The sequence below is a fragment of the Mercenaria mercenaria genome, chromosome 13, assembly GCF_021730395.1.
Source record: "Mercenaria mercenaria strain notata chromosome 13, MADL_Memer_1, whole genome shotgun sequence".
NCBI classification, from domain to species: Eukaryota; Metazoa; Mollusca; class Bivalvia; order Venerida; family Veneridae; genus Mercenaria; species Mercenaria mercenaria.
The window spans coordinates 21,068,779-21,093,042 of record NC_069373.1 but is presented as its reverse complement, the minus strand read 5'-3'; the positions used below and the strand labels follow the sequence as shown (position 1 = coordinate 21,093,042).

At 35.3% G+C, this 24,264-nt stretch overlaps 1 protein-coding gene across 1 annotated transcript in view; it reads left to right on the top strand.

Annotated features, from left to right (window-relative positions):
• Positions 1-24,264, top strand: part of LOC123529454 (complex I assembly factor ACAD9, mitochondrial-like) — an 88,585-nt gene that overhangs the window by 25,066 nt on the left and 39,255 nt on the right. The window contains exons 6-9 of the mRNA XM_045309784.2: positions 7,300-7,450; positions 17,460-17,562; positions 19,271-19,344; positions 21,499-21,574. Coding sequence (XP_045165719.2) covers positions 7,300-7,450; positions 17,460-17,562; positions 19,271-19,344; positions 21,499-21,574 — 404 coding nt within the window. The remainder of the gene's footprint in view (positions 1-7,299; positions 7,451-17,459; positions 17,563-19,270; positions 19,345-21,498; positions 21,575-24,264) is intronic.

Sequence of the window (24,264 nt, the reverse complement as noted above, 5' to 3'; positions counted from 1 at the left end):
GGTGGGTTAATACATATAGTTACTTCCTGCCTCACAGAACCTACAAGGTGGGTTAATACATATAGCAGCCTTCTGTCTCACAGAACCTACAAGGTAGGTAAATACATATAGCAGCCTTCTGTCTGTCTGTCTCACAGAAACTACAAGGTGGGTTAATATATATAGCAGTCTTCTGTTTGACAGAACCTACAAGGTGGGTTAATACATATAGCAGCCTTCTGTCTCACAGAACCTGCAAGGTGGGTTAATAAATATAGCAGTCTTCTGTCTGACAGAACCTACAAGGTGGGTTAATACATATAGCAGCCTTCTGTCTCACAGAACCTACAAGGTGGGTAAATACATATAGCAGTCTTCTGTCTGACAGAACCTACAAGGTGGGTTAATACATATAGCAGTCTTCTGTCTCACAGAACCTGCAAGGTGGGTTAATACATATAGCAGCCTTCTGTCTCACAGAACCTGCAAGGTGGGTTAATACATATAGCAGCCTTCTGTCTGACAGAACCTGCAAGGTGGGTTAATAAATATAGCAGTCTTCTGTCTGACAGAACCTGCAAGGTGGGTTAATAAATATAGCAGTCTTCTGTCTCACAGAACCTACAAGGTGGGTAAATACATATAGCAGCCTCCTGTCTCACAGAACCTGCAAGGTGGCTTAATACATATAGCAGCCTCCTGTCTCACAGAACCTGCAAGGTGGGTTAATACATATAGCAGCCTCCTGTCTCACAGAACCTGCAAGGTGGGTGAATACATGTAGCAGCCTCCTGTCTCACAGAACCTGCAAGGTGGGTGAATACATGTAGCAGCCTCCTGTCTCACAGAACCTGCAAGGTGGGTGAATACATGTAGCAGCCTCCTGTCTCACAGAACCTGCAAGGTGGGTGAATACATGTAGCAGCCTCCTGTCTCACAGAACCTGCAAGGTGGGTTAATGCATGTAGCAGCCTCCTGTCTCACAGAACCTGCAAGGTGGGTTAATGCATGTAGCAGCCTCCTGTCTCACAGAACCTACAAGGTGGGTTAATACATGTAGCAGCCTCCTGTCTCACAGAACCTACAAGGTGGGTTAAGGTGGGTTAATACATATAGCAGCTTTCTGTCTCACAGAACTGACAAGGTGGGTTAATACATATAGCAGCCTTCTGTCTCACAGAACCTACAAGGTGGGTTAATACATATAGCAGTCTTCTGTCTGTTTCACAGAAACTAAAAAGTGGGTTAATACATATACCGGTCTTTTGTTTGACAGAACCTACAAGGTGGGTTAATACATATTGCAGCCTTCTGTCTCACAGAACCTACAAGATGGGTTAATACGTATAGCAGTCTTCTGTCTGACAGAACCTACAAGGTGGGTTAATACATATAGCAGCCTTCTGTCTGTCTCACAGAAACTACAAGGTGGGTTAATACATATAGCAGCCTTCTGTCTCACAGAACCTACACGGTGGGTTAATACATACATATAGCAGCCTTCTGTCTCACAGAACCTACAAGGTGGGTTAATACATATAGCAGCCTTCTGTCTGTCTCACAGTACCTATAAGGTGGGTAAATATATATAGCAGGTGGGTATTTACATATAGCAGACTTCTGTCTATTTCACAGAAACTACAAGGTGGGTTAATACATACAGCAGCCTTCTGTCTCACAGAACCTACAAGGTGGGTTAATACATATAGCAGCCTTCTGTCTGACAGAACCTGCAAGGTGGGTTAATACATATAGCAGCCTTCTGTATCACAGAACCTACAAGGTGGGTAAATACATATAGCAGTCTTCTGTCTGACAGAACCTACAAGGTGGGTTAATACATATAACAGCATTCTGTCTGTCTCACAGAAACTACAAGGTGGGTTAATACATATAGCAGTCTTCTGTTTGACAGAACCTACAAGGTTGGTTAATACATATAGTAGCCTTCTGTCTCACAGAACCTACAAGGTGGGTTAATACATATAGCAGTCTTCTGTCTGACAGAACCTGCAAGGTGGGTTAATACATATAGCAGCTTTCTGTCTCACAGAACCTACAAGGTGGGTAAATACATATAGCGGTCTTCTCTCTGACAGAACCTACAAGGTGGGTTAATACATATAGCAGCCTTCTGTCTGTCTCACAGAAACTACAAGGTGGGTTAATACATATAGCAGTCTTCTGTTTGACAGAACCTACAAGGTGGGTAAATACATATAGCAGCCTTCTGTCTCACAGAACCTACAAGGTGGGTAAGGTGGGTTAATACATATAGCAGTCTTCTGTCTGACAGAACCTACAAGGTGGGTTAATACATATAGCAGTCTTCTGTCTGACAGAACCTACAAGGTGGGTTAATACATATAGCAGCCTTCTGTCTCACAGAACCTACAAGGTGGGTTAATACATGTAGTTTCTGTCTGCCTCACAGAACCTACAAGTTGGGTAAATACATGTAGTTACTGTCTGCCTCATTGGACCTACAAGGTAGGTAAATGCATATAGTTACTTTCTGCCTCACAGAACCTACAAGGTTGGTAAATACATGTCATTACTGTCTGCCTCACAAAGCCTACAAGGTGGATAAATACATATAGTCACTGTCTGCCTCACAGAATCTACAGGGTGGGAAAATACATGTAGTAACTGTTTGCCTGACAGAACCCTACAAGATAGGTAAATGCATATAGTTACTGTCTGCCTCACAGTACCTACAAGATGGATAATTACATATACAGTCAAACTTGTGCTAGCGACCATCTGTCAACAACCACTGGTCTCTGGTCCCCCCCATAGAAAAATGCTCATAAAAAGGCGGTGAATAGGGACCAGCTGGCGACCGCGACCAGTGACTTGCCTTATTCATTCCCAAGGGTCATATCTGCCCCCCAATAACGACCAAGCTGGACCGTTTCGGTATGAAAATATTTGAAATCCACCCAATTTTCACGACTTTCGTATTATAGCAAACATAATAATTACTGCTTGATTGAAAATTTGCAAGTTTGCACTGCACTGGCCGAATTAAAACATAGAACATAAAGAAAGCAAGAAGTACTTTTTATCAGCATGATAATGACTAACCGAGAAGTGACCCCCCCCCCCCCGAATAAAGACCACCTGTGAACAAAGACTTGCTTGTTCCGAAGAGTGGTCTTTGTTCACAGGTTTGACTGTAGTTACTGTCTGCCTCACAGAACCTACAAGGTGGGTAAATACATATACCGTATTTTCCTGAATTAAGGCCCCCCCCCTCTAATTAACGCCCCCCACCCATTTTGGAGAGAAAAAAAGTCAACAAGAACGGGAAAAAAATCACCTACCTCATTTTTATAAGTCCATATAATAAGTAATTTACAGAACTAAAGTCCAATGCACACGCTTCCTGCTGACTTTAAACAAACTTGCAGCAATGTGTTTACGATATACCCTTTTCTTCAGCAGTTTTAAGAACTTTTAATTCAAAAGCAGGCACAGCAGTGTGTCAAACCATTGACATTGTGTATTGCGCTATTAGCTACCCGCATGTACTAAGGAAAATTGTTATCGGAGTACACAGCTGTTTGGGTCATGACGTAATGTGTAGTGTCGCGAGCATGTCAAAAAGCCAGACATGGAATACATGAGGTACCGTATTTAAATGCATAAAAGACACACTGCATTAAATTGGATGCCAAATAATTACGTTTTGGGGGGATTAAACAACACAGAAACACTTAACAGCTACAGAACCTACAAGGCGGGTAAATGCATATAGTTACTGTCTGCCTCACAGAACCTACAAGGTGGGTAAATACATGTAGTTACTGTTTACCTGACAGAACCTACAAGATAGGTAAATACATATAGTTACTTTCTGCCTCACAGAACCTACAAGATGAGTAATTACATATAGTTACTGTCTGCCTCACAGAACGTACAAGGTGGGTAAATGCATATAGTTACTGTCTGCCTCACAGAACCTACAAGGTGGGTAAATACATATAGTTACTGTCTGCCTCATAGGACCTTCAAGGTGGGTAAATACATATAGTTACTGTCTTCCTCACAGGACCTACAAGGTTGGTAAATACATGTAGTTACTGTCTGCCTGACAGAACCTACAAGATGGGTTAATACATGTAGTAACTGTCTGCCTCACCGAATCTACAAGGTAGGTAAATGCATATAGTTACTTTATGCCTCACAGGATCTACAAAGTGGGTAAATACATGTAATTACTGTCTGCCTCACAAAGCCTATTAGGTGGATAAATACATATAGTCACTGTCTGCCTCACAGAATCTACAGGGTGGAAAAATACATATAGTTACTGTCTGCCTCACAGAACCTACAAGTTGGGTAAATACATGTACAAATGTAATTACTATCTGCCTCACAGCTTAGGAGGTGGGTAAATACATAAATTATACTTACTGTCTGCCTCACAGAACCTACAAGGTGGGTAAATACATATAGTTACTGTCTGCCTCACAGAGCCTACAATGTTGGTACATGATTTCATGTCTGTCAGTTAGCTGTCCAGTCCTATAAAATATATCTTTAAGTCAATAGACAATATATATTTTGCCAGTTGCTTCTCTTTCACAATATTAGATTTAAAAAACTACTGTAGATGTTAAAAAATTTTCTTATAACCATGAATTATCAAACGCTTCTTCTGAGAGCCAATGTCTTTATAATACCAGTGTATTAGGAAAAATGGTGATATTATATGATGCTGTTTGTGTCTGTCCATTTGTCCGTCTGTCTTATTTCGAGTCCATTGCATTACTCAATAACCAGTTAAGGTATTTACTTGAAACTTGACATATAGGTAGGTGGTGATGAAGTGATACTAGTAATGCAGTGTGCAGGTCATAGTCAAAGGTCACAGTCACAAATGGAACTTGAATCAAATTTATATCAGGATCATAACTTAATACCTATCCACAGTTGGTTTGTTAACTCATTAGACATCACAGGATGGCCATGTTTTTAGCTCACCTGTCACATAGTGACAAGGTGAGCTTTTGTGATCACCCTTCGTCCGTCGTCTGTGCATGCGTGCATGCGTCTGTCAACAATTTCTTGTCTGCATGATAGTGGTTTCATTTATGATTTTATTTTAACCAAACATGCACACAACTTGTATCACCATAAGATCTTGGTTCCTTTCTTGAACTGGCCAGATTACATTATGGGTTCCAGAGTTATGGCCCCTGAAAGGGCCAGAATTAGCTATTTTGACCTTGTCTGCACAATAGCAGCTTCATTTATGATTTTATTTTAACCAAACTTGCACACAACTTGTATCACCATAAGATCTTTGTTCCTTTCTTGAACTGGCCAGATTCCATTATGGGTTCCAGAGTTATGGCCCCTGAAAGGTCCAGAATTAGCTATTTTGACCTTGTCTGCACAATACCAGCTTCATTTTTGACTTGAATTTAATCAAACTTGCACAAAACTTGTATCACCATAAGATCTTTGTTCCTTTCTTGAACTGGCCAGATTCCATCATGGGTTCCAGAATTATAGCTCCTTAAAGGTCCAAAATTTGCTATTTTGGCTTTTGCAGCCATATAGAGACTTCATTTATGGTTTGATTTGAAACAAACTTCCAAAATATCTTCAACAGCAATAAATCTTGGATTCCATGACAAACCTGTCAGATCCAGTCATAGGTTCCAGAGTTATTTTGTATCTTATTACCTCCCCTGATTGTAATCAAAATGGATTTATATCAGTAAGTACTTATAGGACTTATTTGAAATTTCATTATTGTCATAAGTTGGACTGAGACAATCAGGGTAGATAACTATGGACTGATTTTATGTCAAATTACCTCCCTTTATTTCAAATTAAAATGGGTATATCTCTGTAACTAATGAAGATACTGATCTGAAATTTCATTTATTTCAACAGATGGACTTGGACAATCAGTGAAGATACATATTGATTGAATTTATGATAAATTACCTCCTTTATTATTTATCTAAATGAATACACCTTAGCAGCTTCTAATGAGATTGGTTTGAAACGATCATATCATTTTGAACAATGGAACTCAGGTGAGCGACACAGGGCCATCATGGCCCTCTTGATTTTTTAAACTTTGTCAGAATGTTTGTCTTGATAAAATTTCTGATGATATGAAATTAGGTCATCTGTGATCAAAAACTAGGTCACTAGGTTAGATCATAGAAAAGCATTGTTAACACTTGCTGTCATGTTTTTACTTCATCTATATGAAACTTGGTCACAGTGTTTTTTTTATAAAATGTAGGTCAAGTTCATAAATGGATCATCTTGGGTCAAAAACTAGGTGAAAAGGTCAAATCATATAAAAAATCTTGTTTACGCTATACTGTGAAATCATTAATATTCGTGGGGAACTAATTTTTGTGGATTTCGTGGTTGAGTCAATCCAGGAAATTTAATCCCAGTGAACAAGTAAAATTCCCATTCATTTTATTTTCAAAGGTTGAAATCCACGAATTCATATCCCCACAAAATTGCCGTTTTGACCAAAACAGCGAGATTTCATGCCCACGAAATTAAATGATTTTACAGTATAGGCCGTAATCTTCACCTGATTTATTGGAATCATGGTTAGAATGTTTATCATTGTTAGGGCTCAACGATTTCTTGCAAAGCACAGCTGCTTAGATTTGCTCTCATCCTGCAGCAATTTATACTTGTCTTGCAACCCACTGTAGGAATATGCGTATTAAACTGTATTACTAGTAATACATTTACTTTAAAGTCTGATGAAAAAATGGTGCATGCTTGAATCTTGAGAATAACTTAATTGCAATATCTTTAACTCCACTAAAGCTGAATTTAATATGACTACACAATGAAAGATGACAATGAAATGAAAGAAAGAAAGACAGAATAAAAACTGTCTAGAATATTTTTTAAATATTTCTTTGTGTTGTTGTATGAAATAACTTTCTGCACTCAGTACTTTTTTTTCATTTGTGATTCAATACAATGACTGCGAATTCCATATACCTTGAAACAATGACACAAGACCATAAATCTTTCTTGAATAAATACGAAATTGTTTACCAGACCGAATATAAAAGGTAGAGCTGTTAATATTCCAAGAAATACAATATTATTTATAACTATTATAAGCTTTTCAAATGAGTCTTTTAACAGGGGTATAAATCATATTTAGTGACAGCTCTAAAGAATTCTCGAGTCATCGGGCTGCCACATTCGTTTTTGATATTGAAAATTGAGAACTGTTTTGCGTTAAGGTAAAGGAATCCTCAAGCAGTACAAAAATGTTTTATTTCAATATTTTTACTTCATTTCTATTAACAGTGGTAGTGATGCAGCCTCAATTCAGACGAGAGCCACTTTATCGGAGGATGGGCAGACATTTCATCTCAATGGTGGCAAAATATGGATAACTAATGGAGGCATTGCTGATATATTCACAGTTTTTGCTAAAACAGAAGTCACAAATGAAAAGGTTTGTTCCTCTACCTTTGTCCTCATTTAGTAAATTTCTCGGACATCAAAATGCAATGCATTATATTTAGGTATTTATTTTTGTCATAAAGACATGAGCTTCATTTTGGTAACTACAAAGCATAGTTACTTACTCAAACTACATCTGCTTGCTCATTTGTGACATCGGTTGTTGCTGTGATGTGGTAACGCAGTGTTTTAGATGCTACTGTTTATAGAATTATACACTAAAATGAACTATACGATACTTATTTTTATTGAGTCGGCTAAACGCTGTCAAGCGTTTGACGAGTCCTTGCTATCGCACGATTTCTCATTCTTAAATGGCCTCACAACACAGCGAAGTGATGTAGTTCCGTTGGATTGTCTCTAATTTCAAGGAGTTCATTGATCGAATGAAGTTCATTTATGTCAGTCCTATTTGCTATGACCAATATAGGATGTAATCTGTCATATTTATGACTTGTAATTGTGCAATACTCAAATAAAGCCACATATTTTCTTCTGCGGTAACTCATTAAGCATAAACACGCATAACGATTCTGCGAGATTTGGTAATACATTTGCGCATATGATTATGGTGATGAATTTTATGCCCTTTTGTCACAAAATAGCAAATATGATGTTCACAAATTCAAATAAAAACTGCATATTTATTATTAACTTATTAGCCAAATTATCCATTTGTTACCCTGTCCGTTTCAAAAAATAATCTTTAAAATCATTGCTCAAATAACAAATTTTATTATTTATTGTGCTGTGCATTTTATGAATTGCGCAGACTTACAAAGCTTGCATAACATCCAGCGAAAGACAAAATATAGTTCCAGAACATACTGCTAGTATTTTATTGAGTGGGTACCTCTGAAAGCATCAGTCAATTGGAATGTCTCTTATCAAAGAGTTTACCACATCGATGAAATTAAATTATGACAGCTTCATTTTAAAAGACCCGAATAAGATATGTGCAGTACGTTAATTCTTCCGCGAGACTTCGCGGATGAATTCTAACTACATTCTGGACACTTCTCGGCGGACACGCGTGACCTGTTTATAACAATGCTTCTACGACTTTGCGTGGGTTGAATTTTGTAGTCAGTAAACGGATAAATTATCGGAAAAAGAAGCTCTTACTGGTTTGTTTAGTTACTACTGATATTAAAATGATATTAATTCTTATTTTTCGAGAAATAAACAAATCGGCGAAACATTAAATTGTATTTTCTTGTAGTTTTTCAAATCGAAAGTAGATTGTCTATGTTTGGCTGCTTTGACGAAACTAAACAACTTTTTTATAAAAAGATTTAAATAAGAGGTAATTTAACCGTAAACTTCAATGTCAGATACTGCCAGTTGCTGCTAAATGTCTTCGTATCATCACAATTTGTAAAATATATTGTTGAAACTGGAGAAAAGTGTAATCGTATCCGGATATAATATTTTGGGTAAATATATAGCTGTGTTATGAAATTTTAACATTCAAGTAACATACATGATAGATATTATTGTAACAGAAATGATTCTAGAATTTATTTTTATTACACCTGCATATAATCTATGTCAGAATCGTATTCTAGTCCTGAGGCATGATCTGAAAGTAAAAAGATGAAGTGACAGTCATACTTTGGATATTGTAATACTAGAAAGAATCTAGATCGTAACCTTTCTGGAATTTTGACTGGTTTGGATAATTTGCTTATGATTCAGGTTCGCAAAAAAATGAAACCGTCACCCATTCTGCTTTTCATGATGACACATATGGCTTGATTTTTGCAGTCAGTAAGCGGATAAATTATCCCGAGAAAGAGCTCTTACTGATTTGTTTAATTACTACTGATTTTAAAAATGATTTTATTTCTTATTTTTCGAGAAATAAACAAATCGGCGAAACATTAAATTGTATTTTCTTGTAGTTTTTGAAATGGAAAGTAGATCGTCTATGTTTGGCTGCTTTGACGAAACGAAACAACTTTTTTATGAAATGATTTAAATAAGAGGTAATTTAACGGTAAACTTCAATGTCAGATACTGCCAGTTGCTGCTAAATGTCTTCGTATCATCACAATTTGTAAAATATATTGTTGAAACTGGAGAAAAGTGTAATCGTATCCGGATATAATATTTTGGGTAAATATATAGCTGTGTTATGAAATTTTAACATTCAAGTAACATACACGATAGAAATTATTGTAACAGAAATGATTCTAGAATTTATTTTTATTACACCTACATATAATCTATGTCAGAATCGTATTCTAGTCCTGAGGCATGATCTGAAAGTAAAAAGATGAAGTGACAGTCATACTTTGGATATTGTAATACTAGAAAGAATCTAGATCGTAACCTTTCTGGAATTTTGACTGGTTTGGATAATTTGCTTACGATTCAGGTTCGCAAAAAAAATGAAACCATCACCCATTCTGCTTTTCATGATGACACATATGGCTTGATTTTTGCAGTCAGTAAGCGGATAAATTATCCCGAGAAAGAGCTCTTACTGATTTGTTTAATTACTACTGATTTTAAAAATGATTTTATTTCTTATTTTTCGAGAAATAAACAAATCGGCGAAACATTAAATTGTATTTTCTTGTAGTTTTTGAAATCGAAAGTAGATCGTCTATGTTTGGCTGCTTTGACGAAACGAAACAACTTTTTTATGAAAAGATTTAAATAAGAGGTAATTTAACGGTAAACTTCAATGTCAGATACTGCCAGTTGCTGCTAAATGTCTTCGTATCATCACAATTTGTAAAATATATTGTTGAAACTGGAGAAAAGTGTAATGTATCCGGATATAATATTTTGGGTAAATATATAGCTGTGTTATGAAATTTTAACATTCAAGTAACATACATGATAGATATTATTGTAACAGAAATGATTCTAGAATTTATTTTTATTACACCTACATATAATCTATGTCAGAATCGTATTCTAGTCCTGAGGCATGATCTGAAAGTAAAAAGATGAAGTGACAGTCATACTTTGGATATTGTAATACTAGAAAGAATCTAGATCGTAACCTTTCTGGAATTTTGACTGGTTTGGATAATTTGCTTACGATTCAGGTTCGCAAAAAAATGAAACCGTCACCCATTCTGCTTTTCATGATGACACATATGGCTTGATTTTTGCAGTCAGTAAGCGGATAAATTATCCCGAGAAAGAGCTCTTACTGATTTGTTTAATTACTACTGATTTTAAAAATGATTTTATTTCTTATTTTTCGAGAAATAAACAAATCGGAGAAACATTAAATTGTATTTTCTTGTAGTTTTTGAAATGGAAAGTAGATCGTCTACGTTAGAGTGCTTTGATGAAACGAAACAATTTTTTTATGAAATGATTTAAATAATTTCACCGTAAACTTCAATGTCAGATACTGCCAATTGCTGCTAAACTGTCTTCATATCATCACAATTTGTAAAACATATTGTTGAAACTGGAGATTTTGGCAGTATAAATGAAAGTATAATCATATCCGGATATAATATTTTGGGTAAATATCGAGCTGTGTTATGAAATTTAAACATTAAAGTAACAGACATGATAGATATTATTGTAACAGAAATGATTCTAGAATTTATTTTTATAATACATAAATAGAATAAATATCAGACTTATATTCTAGTGCTGAGGCATGACCTGAAAGTAAAAATATGAAGTGACAGTCATTCATACTTTGAATATTGTAATACTAAAAAGAATCTAGGTAATATTTAGAAATTGAAACATAAAATTTTCAGTTAGAAATCGCACCAAAGGCTGTATCAAGGGTTTACATTTTCAAAATTTCCTTGTGGTGATACCCCAAACCCTACTTGCAGGAGGGGGTATCCTCCCACACCCTCCCCCCATATTGCCACTTTACAGTTTGATACATTTGCCCATTTACCACCTGCCACAATGCCCATTTTAAAATCTGACTGCAGTTCAAAGCGGGAAGGAACACCCCTCCCCACACCCACCCTGCTACCGACCACGTAAAAATGGCTCAAACATTTTTTCAGCCCAGTCTGGGCCTGTCTGTCTACATGAATCAAAACGGATAATTGAAAGTACATAGACTTGGGGACTACTGACATGGTTTTGAAGGGGTTAACAGGTCTGAAATAGAATAAATGATGGTTTTAACTAAAAAAGAACTGCATTTATTAATATTGGTTATCTTTTCCGAAATTGGTAGCTAGTCCGAGTAGCTTCTCTTAGTTTCGAATGCGCAATTTTCCTGTCAGTGTAAACATTCATGACACTATATATTGACACTCAGCAAAATTTACATATCTTTAAACGCAAAAGTAAATATACTTTAAATTCACATCCCTTATAATATGATTGAACAATACCTAGCGTGTGACACAGTTATTGCCAGGCCCCTTATCTGTAAAATATCTGAACGGTTCTTTCGTCCATCCGTTACAAATTGTATGTGGCAATCCGCGCTATAAAATTTCAATATATAAATTTTCATATTCAAATTTTATCATGTGCGAATATATACCAGCCGATAATTGCCTGTTTTGGTAATGCCGGAGGCAAATGTTTACTGGAAAAATATTTATAGTCATGGGCAGTATCTTAGTGTCACCTGTCAAATTGTAGTTTGTACTTTCAACATTTTTATTTTTGTGAACCACTCTTCAATTTTAGAGAAATATATTGGGTTTAAATACTTGTATAATGTCAATCAAAGTTTTACTAGGCATCGATTGAATGTCCATTTCATCTATTGTAACAAAATCTCTGTTCAGTTGGGGAAAAAAACTAAAACCAAACTGAAACTGGTAGACTATACTACCAGTACATCAATCATTAGCCGACTCTCAGGCCCTTCAAGCCTTTGATCTCAACTATTTGAAGAATAAGTAGAACTGTTGTACTCAACATGGTGTCTGCATCAGTGTTGGCATCACACCTTGGTTTAGTTATTCGTATCAGTCCACATTTTGACAAAACATTTTAACATATGGCTTTGAAACTCAACACCTTTGTACCACCACAAAGTCCAGTTTTAGGCTAGAGCACATAACTCCCATCAAGCATTTTTCTGAATTATGGCTCCTTTTAACCTACAAATCTTGGTTAAGTTTTTCATACCAGTTCTATTTTGTGTAAACTGTTTGACAAATGACTGAAACTTTTATCACTTCTTTATTATAACATTCTCTACCTGTAAGCAAGAGTACATAACTCTGTCAAGTATTTTGGCTGAATTAAGGCCCTTTTTGGACTTTGAAATTGGTTCAGTTTTCGTACAAGTCCATGTTTTGTCAAAACTATTTGACTTGTGGCTTTGAAACTTTGAACACTTGTTATTATAACATTCTCTACCTGTAGGCAAGAGTACATAGCCCTGTCAAATATTTGGGCTGAATAGTGGCCCATTTTGGACTTGGAAATTGGTTTTGTTTTCGTACAAGTCATTATTTTGTCAAAACTATTTGACATGTGGCTTTTGAACTTTGACTTCTTCTTCATTGTCATGATCTCCATCTGCAGTCAGGGGTATGTAACTATGACGATAAAATAAGATAAATAAGATATTTGGCTTAATTATGGCTCTTTTTGGACTTGGAAATTGGTTCAGTTTCGTACCAGTCCATTTTTTTAGCTCACCTGTCACAAAGTGACAAGGTGAGCTTTTGTGTTGCGTGGTGTCCGTCCGTCCGTGCGTGCGTCCGTAAACTTTTGCTTGTGACCACTCTAGAGGTCACATTTTTCATTGGATCTTTATGAAAGCTGGTCAGAATGTTCATCTTGATGATATCTAGGTCAAGTTCGAAACTGGGTCACGTGCCTTCAAAAACTAGGTCAGTAGGTCTAAAAATAGAAAAACCTTGTGACCTCTCTAGAGGCCATATATTTCACAAGATCTTCATGAAAATTGGTCAGAATGTTCACCTTGATGATATCTAGGTCAAGTTCGAAACTGGGTCACGTGCCTTCAAAAACTAGGTCATTTGGTCTAAAAATAGAAAAACCTTGTGACCTCTCTAGAGGCCATATATTTCAAAGATCTTCATGAAAATTGGTCAGAATGTTCTCCTTGATGATATCTAGGTCAAGTTCGAAACTGGGTCACGTGCCGACAAAAACTAGGTCAGTAGGTCAAATAATAGAAAAACCTTGTGACCTCTCTAGAGGCCATATATTTCACAAGATCTTCATGAAAATTGGTCAGAATGTTCACCTTGATGATATCTAGGTCAAGTTCGAAACTGGGTCACGTGCCTTCAAAAACTAGGTCATTTGGTCTAAAAATAGAAAAACCTTGTGACCTCTCTAGAGGCCATATATTTCACAAGATCTTCATGAAAATTGGTCAGAACGTTCTTCTTGATGATATCTAGGTCAAGTTTGAAACTGGGTCACGTGCCGACAAAAACTAGGTCAGTAGGTCAAATAATAGAAAAACCTTGTGACCTCTCTAAAGGCCATATTTTTCATGGGATCTGTATGAAAGTTGGTCTAAATGTTCATCTTGATGATATCTAGATCAAGTACAAAACTGGGTCACGTGCCTTCAAAATCTAGGTCAGTAGGTCTAAAAATAGAAAAACCTTGTGACCTCTCTAGAGGCCATGTATTTCATGAGATCTTCATGAAAATTGGTCTGAATGTTCATCTTGATGATATCTAGGTCAAGTTCAAAACAGGGTCATGTGCGGACAAAAACTAGGTCAGCAGGTCTAAAAATAGAAAAACCTTGTGACCTCTCTAGAGGCCATACTTGTGAATGGATTTCCATTAAAATTGGTCAGAATGTTCACCTTGATGATACCTAGGTCAAGTTTGAAACTGGGTCACGTGCCTTAAAAAACTAGGTCAGTAGGTCAAATAATAAAAAAACCTTGTGACATCTCTAGAGGCCATACTTTTCATGGGATCTGTATGGAAGTTGGTCTGAATGTTCATCTTGATGATATCTAGGTCGTTTGAAACTGGGTCAACTGCAGTCAAAAACTAGGTCAGTAGGTCTAAAATTATTAAAATCTTTTGACCTCTCTAGAGGCCATATTTTTCAATGGATCTTCATGAAAATTGATCTGAATGTTCACCTTGATGATATCTAGGTTAGTTTTGAAACTGGGTCACATGTGGTCAAAAACTAGGCCAGTAGGTATAAAAATAGAAAAACCTTGTGACCTCTCTAGAGGCCATATTTTTCATGAGATCTTCATGAAAATTAGTAAGAATGTTCACCTTGATGATATCTAGGTAAAGTTCAAAACAGGGTCACGTACCTTTGAAAACTAGGTCAATAGGTCAAATAATAGAAAAACCATGTGACCTCTCTAGAGACCATATTTTTCAATGGATCTTTATGAAAATTGGTCAGAATTTTTATCTTGATAATATCTAGGTCAAGTTCAAAACTGGGTCACATGAGCTAAAAACTAGGTCACTATGTCAAATAATGACGTCATACTCAAAACTGGGTCATGTGGGAAGAGGTGAGCGATTCAGGACCCATCATGGTTCTCTTGTTTTATTTTTTTTTTTATTGTTTGACATATGACTTTGAAACTCACTTTTTTATTATAACAGTCTCTGTCTGTAGGCAAGAGTACATAACTCTGTCAAATAGTTCCTGCTAGAGTTACTTCCATTATTGATAAGTAAAATTAATGTCAGAGCAAAAATAGGGACAAGAACCAGTCTAGTCAAGGTCATTGTTACTTCAAAATAGAAATGCTTTTCACTCATTAAATTCTGTTAGAAATGAGGTACCACAGTAGTGTCTGAGACAGTGGGACCAAACTGATACTTTTGTAGGCAGAGAATTACTTTTTGGCAGGGGATACCAGTTCATTTAGTTTGCTTGTTCTAAATATAACTTCAATGGTGTCACTGGAAAAGCAATGAGCTGAAGTTTGTTTTGATGTGCAAAACTTGGAAGTATTTGCTGGTACACTGACACTTAAAATATTGCCTAAAAAAAAAGAGATTTTGTGTTGAGTTTATCATGGAAATCCATGTGGTTGTGCCTATTTCTGAACATTAAAAATTATCATATAAAGACTTCTTGAATAACTGGTTTTTGATAAATTAATCACCTGATGGTGGATATGACCTTGATATGTGGACTTTGGCAATAGATGCTTTCCACATAGCACAAATTATGTCCCCTAGCCGCCATTTTTGGGGTCATTCCTAACAATAATCTGCGTCACATTAGAGAAGAACTTCTCACAATGCAGCAATATTACATACAGAGCAACAGATAAGCTTTCAGAGTGAATCAGGTTTTACCCCATCATTTTGGTTTGAATTGGGTATTGGTTAAACTGAATTGGGTATTATAAAACATGATACCCATAATTTTTACTTTAATTCGATATCCATGCATTTTAGACGGAGCTTACTAACATATATTATGCTTTCAAGACTGGTAAAGCTGTAGGACCAAGAAATAAAAAAAACAAAGAATACTGGATCACTATATATGTGTCTTCGTTGAACTATTTATAATTATTATATGTTATACATAGTTCTTGAGTAGCCATGTTTACTTAATTGTTCATTCACTTAAAGAGATTTTTTTTATTGACCCGATAGCCAGAATGCGCAAATTTCTTGTCAATATTCTTATTTACCTAACAACTTGATATATATTTTTATACAAAATACTTCTTACATCCTGTTCTTCAGCTGAAGCTAACTTACTATTACAAAACTATGCCGTAATAACAGTTGCTCTTTTTTGCTTTAAATTGTCGGGTATTTTCTTTCTTTTCCGTTTTGAGGTTGCTAATGGTTTATTTTTAGCGTATTGTTGATAAAGACCAGTAATTAGGGTGCTGTTAAATTTCGCAAGGCTATAGCCTATTAAACACATGCCTGAGGATAAGAACTGGGTATTTTGGTTTTACATAATTATGAGTTCTGATATGCTTAAGGTAGTTGTGCACATTTGGATCGAAATTTGTTCTACAATGGAGAATTTGATTAAACTCTGATTTTTTTTAAACCTTCAGAATATACCTAGAAAATTCAGCAAATAAAAAAGATAGGGTCGTGTGCTTGATTTTTTGCTAGACTGATTTGAAAAATGTGGACCTCACACAATATTTTATAATAGGAGTCTATGGGAAAATCATAACTTTCATAACATTTTTGCAAATAGAAAATTTTCTACAATGTAGATTTTGATGAAACTTCTCACAGTTGTAAGTAACCACATGACCTATAATTTTGTGGAATAAAATGTATAGGTCCTTGTGCTTATTTTTGAGATATTTGACCATGATTAAAGAGAAGTGGACATTTCACGTTAATTTTAAGACATTATTTTAAATATTTTAATGTGTCATGTTTTATTATCATATTTTGACTTCAGAAATATAGTAACAGTGCCAATCTAATAAATTTCCTCACAGGTTTCGATTAACTCATAAAATGATTTTCATTTGCATACGCCGAATCCAGGCTTTATTCTACGTTTTCCGGATAAATGACGTTACGCCATCACTTCCGGTTTATCAAACGTGCAGAACTACCTTAACCTTTACCCTGCTAAATTTTTAAAATGGACTGGTACATCATTCAATTTGGGTAGTACCACTTATTATTTGGATGGGGTGTTCACTGAAAATTTACTGACTGAATAGCGAACATAGTCCGGCTACCGACTAGATAATCTTTTTTTTTTAGAAAAAAATAATTCTTTTATATATTCTGACTTCATCAGTCTTGGCTCTGATTATCTTACACAAAGTCGCAGCTTATCTGTTGCTCTGATGTATACTTATATAAAAATATTTTTCTTGTATGTTATCTTTATATGTGTGAAGGATTATAACATGTATCCTTATACCTTTACTACTTTTTGCTATTTTTGTTAAATATCTCTACTAGATTCCTAGAATTTTGATCCTGAAATTGCTACTGCTTTTTTCAAGAGAGATAAATATTTCAAAAATTGGGAACTATCTTTAACTTGGAGTGGTTAGCTTGGAGTCCAGCTTGATATATTTGAATGATTGTGATATTTTTTAACCTAACAGGGTGAAAAACAGGACAAAATAACAGCATTTATTGTTGAAAGAGAGTTTGGTGGAATTACAAGTGGGAGACCAGAAGATAAACTTGGAATCCGGGGATCAAACAGTAAGTAAATATGAGGGAATAGAGTGAATCACATTCAGTGCATAGAAAAAATATGTTCAGTGGTTATAGTGAGCTTGAAGAGTAGTCTAAGGGCCTGCTCGGGAAAGGGCCTGCTCGAGAATCAAGCTTTACGGTATTCCAAGTATATTTTCACACTTCTTGGTGGATTTTAAATCTTTCACCAAAAGCTAAGAAGGTGCCACTAGCGGAGCGGAAGTAGTTCTCGGCAATGAATAAAGAACATCATTAGTTTGCTGAAAATTAATTAACACTCAAAAGTTATGCAACAAAGGTTTCCAGTAAGTTGAAAAAATTATTCTTTTCTCCTAAGAAATAAAACGTTTGAAAGAAATCAGAAAATATTGTCATAAATAATCCTAAAACCAGTACGAGAATGCAGTGAATTGGAAATGACGTCACTGTGACATCAGCTTCACAGAAAATTTGCGAAGTATGCTATTCACTGTAACAGGTATGATGACACTAAATGTGAACTTGCTGTTTTCAAGTGAATAGGTTCTCACGAATTTTCAGATTTTCTTTGATTTGAGGCTTTGCCTTATTTCATATTAGTTTGCTAATATTTGGTATTTTTTACCCAATGAATCATATGCCATACATTGGAAGATATTCACAATGGTTATATTTTGCTAATATTAAAACAGAATGAAACCTATGCAGTATAGTCTTAGAATTCTAATGAAGGATCCAGCAGTCAATTATTTATCACAGAAATCAGTTCAGAATCAGATGTTTCAACAGTAAATTAGATACTGAAGATGTATATTTGTTTGCATGAGTGCAAAGCATTTGATCTTGAAAACACGGATGTATTACGTGATGGTGCATGTGTCTGTCTGTCCGTCTGTCATAATTCGTGTTTTACTCATATGTTTCAATAATATACTATATACATGTCATAAATTGTTTACTTATGCCTGGGTCGTTGACGACCTGGGAGGCATATAGTGTTTGAACTGTCCATCCCTTACACTTTCTTGTGAACTCAACTCCTACAGTTTCCATCCAGTTGAAATGAAACGTGCTATATGTCATTAACATGAAGTGGACATTGCACCTTATCAGAACTTTCAGCTGTATATGAGAAAGATATACATGTACAACTTATTCATTGTCACACTACCTTGTTTGAAAAATTAAGATGTGTGCATTATCCGGTTTTATTACATGTTTTTCAGTGAATTATCGAAATATTAGATTGACTGACATATATCTTGTATTTTCACATCGGAAAATATCAAATATATTTTTCACTGGTAAGAAACTATAAAATGGGTAAATTTAATTAAAACATGAAATAGAAAGAAAAATTTGTTTGTTTTACATTAAGATTAAAATATCTTTCACTCATGAGCACCATATCTTACATTTTCACTTATAGTTATGCTACTTGTGAAAATATTGCATCTGGTGTTCACTCTTGAAAAATATTTCAATCTTACACTGAAACAAACATATATCCTCTATTTCATTTTGCCTCTGTTCAGTCCACTCTATGGAATAAAGTGTGTTATATCAACTTCAATCCCTGACCACCAACCTTAAGAGTGTCTTACAGATAGAAGGGTTACTAAATCAACATATTTTTTTATCTTTCTTCAACATTTTCGATCGTCCACAAAATGAGGGGACTATAAGCGAATAATGCCTGCTTTTGTAATACCGTTATTATATGCATTTATTTCAGCGTGTGAGGTACATTTTGACAACACACCAGTACCAGTAGAAAACGTCATAGGAGAAGTTGGTGGCGGATTTAAGGTAAGCTCATACACACTTTCGTTAACTGTTAGTTTCTTTTGCTGCATTTCCATTAATTTGGAGAATTTCAACCATGCTGCAACTTTTCATATTTTGTGGCGGAGGGTAAAACAAGTTTCCTGTCTAGGCATTTTTTCAGTCAAAGGCAGGATAGGTCCAACAGAGAAGCTTGATGACTTCTTATGAGGAAAATGAAACCAGGAAAACCAATTAGTGGTTCTTTCTAACCTGTTACTTTGAAAAGAAAATATTCAGTCTGGTTCTATTTCAGAGAATTTAATTGCTCGAAGTCATATTATATCTCTTAAAATATATTATTCCGGATTTTTTTTTTTTTTTGAAATGTCATATTTTAGATCAAATTTGTCTAGACTGTTTCTCTGATATTGCAAGTGGGTTTGAATGGAAACACTCAAATGTCTTGGGAATTTTCAGTGCTATGTTTAGTTTGGCCTGTTTTACAGTTTTGTTGTGGTTGATTAATTTTTATAGGCCTTTGAAATGTCAATTAAAAGAATCTTTTTCTGACTGCTTCAGTTAATCTCTGAAACTGAACAGAGCTTGGTTAGTATCAAGCATAGTTTCACATATTTGCAATGTTTTTAAGTTGGCAGTGTGTCTGTGCCATAAAAATGTTTTTTCCGCAGTTACCTCTTAATCTGCAGATTGGATCTAAGCTTCACTTGGGATAAGGTTTCAGTACCAGATCTAGTCCAGTTCTATTTTGCAGGGATTGTTTTTCAGACTTAGGGGATGGTAACAGTTCAGGTAAAATGGGGAAAATGCGTCGTTGATTTAAGAGTTGGGGGAAAAAATAAATTGATGCAGTGTTACTATCCTAGGTGTAATAGCTGTTTATAGTCATGCATGGGTTTGACTAGATACTTGAAAGGGTCCTTTCCGCAGAAAGAGTTTAACATGATCAGTGTGTATTATTGGAAACTATTAAATTGTTTTGTTTTGTTTTTTGCAATTAAAAAAAAGGAAATAATTTATAAAGAAAGAATTATAAATTTTGACTTTTAAATGAATTATAGACAAAATACAAGTAAGTGCATGAACACGCTGATGGGAAAGAGCCTAACTTGATCGGAAAGGGCCTGCCATATGCTTATTACTAGAAATTATTTGATTATTTCTTCATATTTCATTTTGCAATTAAAAAAGGAAATGAATTACCAAAAAAAAACAAACAAAAAAACTAAATTTCCGAGTTTTAAATGAATTATAGACAGATAAGAGTCATTGCATACAATGCGCTGATTGGAAAGGGCCTGCCAAAAGTTTATTATTGGAAATTAATATTTCATCATATTTCATTGAGCAAATAAAAATAAATAAATTATGAATTTTTAGAAGAATTATAAACAAATTATGAGTCAATGCATTAAATGTGCTGATCAGAAAGGGTTTAACTTGACTGGAACGGGCCTTCCATATGTTTGTTATTGGGATTTATTTAATTCTTTCTTCAGACCTCATTTACAACTAACAAAGTATATAACTTATTATTCTTTTTATCAATTTCTGTTTTTCATAGACAGAATATAAAAACACATAACAAAGTCAGTTTTTGAAGGGAAATCCCTGGTTAAATGTATACCTTTTCTTGTTGTATACTGAGACCAGATACTGAACATCCATACTACTGGTGTTTTTAGATGAAGCAGCATGGGGGAGATATGTGCTGTAACCAAAGGCAGTCACAAGTTTTATACTTTTTTTACTGAAGAAGACAAGTATCCTATTTGAATTACTTTCAATCATATTTTGTGGAAAAGCCAGTAGTAGTATTGTATAAGCAGGCATGATTTTGATATCAGAGCCCATATTCGTTAAATGTTTTAAAACCTGAAATTTAGACCTGAAAAAGCCAAGCTGTTTAAAGCATGGAACCTCTGCAAAACTAAAGAATATTCCAAAAAGTTGTGTTAAAAGCTTTTCAAATCTTGCAAAAATACAGCACAAAACATTAAGCTTTTTGAAATCTAAGTACGGGTGTTTATTTCAGACTTAGAATGTTGATGAATGTTGATCACATCCAGCAGGACATAACGCCCATTGAAGATACGTTTTGCTGCCATATCGAACTCAGTAGTATTAAGTATGCGTACTATATTCTGCAGACTGTTCCTATTGTGCATTTTATTTCAGATTGCAATGAATATTTTGAACAGTGGAAGATTCAGTATGGGCAGTTCAGGGGCCGGTATTCTTAAGCGTCTTATAGGTTTGTTTATTAGTCCCCTTCTTGTCCTAAGACTGGTTTCAGGAGCTTTACCATTAGTCATTTTGTCATTTGGTCCGTCTGCATTTTCTTCTTTGGTCAATATACTTCCATTCATGAAGGGATTTTAATTTTATTTGGCACAAATGTTTTCCATAATGAGACAACTTGTCTTTCACAAGACCAGGTCTCTAACTCAAAGGTCAAGGTCACACTTGACGTCAAAGGTTAATAGTGTCAGTTTTGTGTTCGCTCAATAACTATGCTATCATTCAAGGGATCTTAAATTTTCTTGACACAGATGTTCCCAATAATCAAGACAATATGTCGTGCACAAATCCAAGTCCCCAAGGTCTGTGGTCAAGGCCACTTTTCAAGATCAAAGCTAAACATAGCCTGATTTGTGTCTGCTTAGTAACTGCTATTTATTAAAGGGCTTTAATGTTACTTGTCTTATGGAACATTTAGAGCCTTAGCTCATACTTCAAGGTTATACTCAGAGGTCAAAGGTTAACAGATACATTTTGTGTCCCCCATAACTTTAATATCCATCAAGATTTTGATATTACCTGGCACAGTTACTTTCAATAACAGGATAATATGTCATGCACATAACCCAGAGCCCAAGCTCAACGGTCTGTGTCACACTTAGAACTCTCATCCAGTTCCTTCTTCATGCATGCATGCATATTCAGATAACTTTGCATAAACATTCAACATAACGATCTGATGTGTCATACAGACCATAGTGAAATAATTGCTTGCATTTTTTTTCTTCTTCAGAATGACTTCAGTATTATAATAAGATGAAATATTTCATTACATTTTTCTCCATTCTCCTACTAATTTAAATGTTAAAAATATTTGTAATAATAGATGTTTAAAGCAATTAACAACTGTAGATTTTAAGACATGCAAAATCGAACCCAAACGCTTGACATGATATCTAATTGACTATTGTATGTACATAGACAGATATCAGATTTTTAGTTTATACTTCAGTGAGTGACTGTGCATTGCATGATAACACTTCATGCGTTACACCCCCAGATGCAAAGTATATGGGGGGGGGGGGGGGGGGGGGGGCTCTGTTAGAATCATGCATTTCTGTCACTCTGTCTGTCTGCCCCTGTTGTAATTCCTGTCCATTTCATTTCTTCAAACTGCTGGGAAGATTTTCATAAAAGTAAAATAAATTAAATATTTTCTCATCGAGATGATGTGCAGAGCACACAACCCAGGTCGCTAGGTCCAAGGTGAAGGTCACACTTTGAGTTCAAAGGTCAAATAGCTTGCTGGACTTTGTGTCGCCGCCATATCCTCGTAACCACTTGGAAGATTTTCATAAAACTGGTATCAGTTGTTAAACTCATCAAGATGACCTTGGCAGAATGTATGATGCAGTTCAGTATGTCAGATTTGAAGTGAAGAGGTGAAATATTAAATCACATAATATTTGTATCTTCTACACCTATGGGAAGATTTTCATAAAACTAGTCTTTAATTGTTAACCCTAATGGTGCATAGTTGGAGGTCAAATGCAAAATAGCTTAACTTTGTTTCCATTCTATATCTTCTGAACCACTTAAACTAACATCTTTTGTTTACCTCATCAAGAAGACTTGCCGAGCAAGTTCATGTGTCACTCTGAAAGGTCAAAGGTCAAAAAACTTAAAACTTGTATCCACTCCATATCCTCTAATGTACCAGGAAGACTTACATCAAACTGCATCAGTAATTTACCTTGTCAGGATGTGCTGAGCTTACAACTCAGATCATCTGATCCAAGGTCAAGGTCATGTTAGGAGGTAAAGGTCATATAATTTCACTTTCCTTCTTTTCTATATCTTTTAAACCACATGGAAGGTTTTCCTGAAACTAACATCAGTTTAAAACCTAATCAAGACGACATGCAGAATGTTGAACTTTGTTAACTTGAACTTGACAGGACAAGCAGCCTGAGTGATCTTTGTTTGAGTTGTTGAACAAAATTCATTTTACATGGATTTTTCCAGGACGGTTTTGTACGAATTATCCGAATTATCCAAGTTCAAGTTAACTAAGCTTGAGTGTACATAATATGGAACACTAAGTCAAAGTTGAAGGTCACACGTAAAAGGTCAAAGATCAAATAACTTAAAATTTATATCCACTCCATATCTTCTTAAGCACTGAGATGATTTTCATAAAACTAGCATCTATAGATAACCACATCCAGGTGACATTCAAAGTACACAACTCGGGTCATTAGATCCAAGGTCAAGGTTATACTTTGAGGTCAAAGATCATATGGCTCAATATCTGCTAAACCATGGGAGGATTTTCATAAAACTAGCATCAATTGTAAACCTTATGAAGACACGGAGTGCATAACCAAGGTCACTTAAGGTCCAGTGTCAAGGTGTCACTTGAAGGTCAAAGGTTATGATAAGAACTTTTAGCTTTCCATATATTACAGCATCATCTGAGGGTATTAATCACCTTTAGTGATAGCTCTCATACCAAAATGTTTTGTTGAAGTTATTACATAAAATGTATAGAAAACAAAGAAGGAACACTTAGGAGCTATTTATGTCAGATTTTGGGTGTCTGATTTGTCTAATTTTTAAAGGTTTTTTTGTATGCCTTTTTATCCTGATTAATAAACAATCAGTCTAGTTTTGTACTGAATTGTAATCAGCATCCTCTCATTA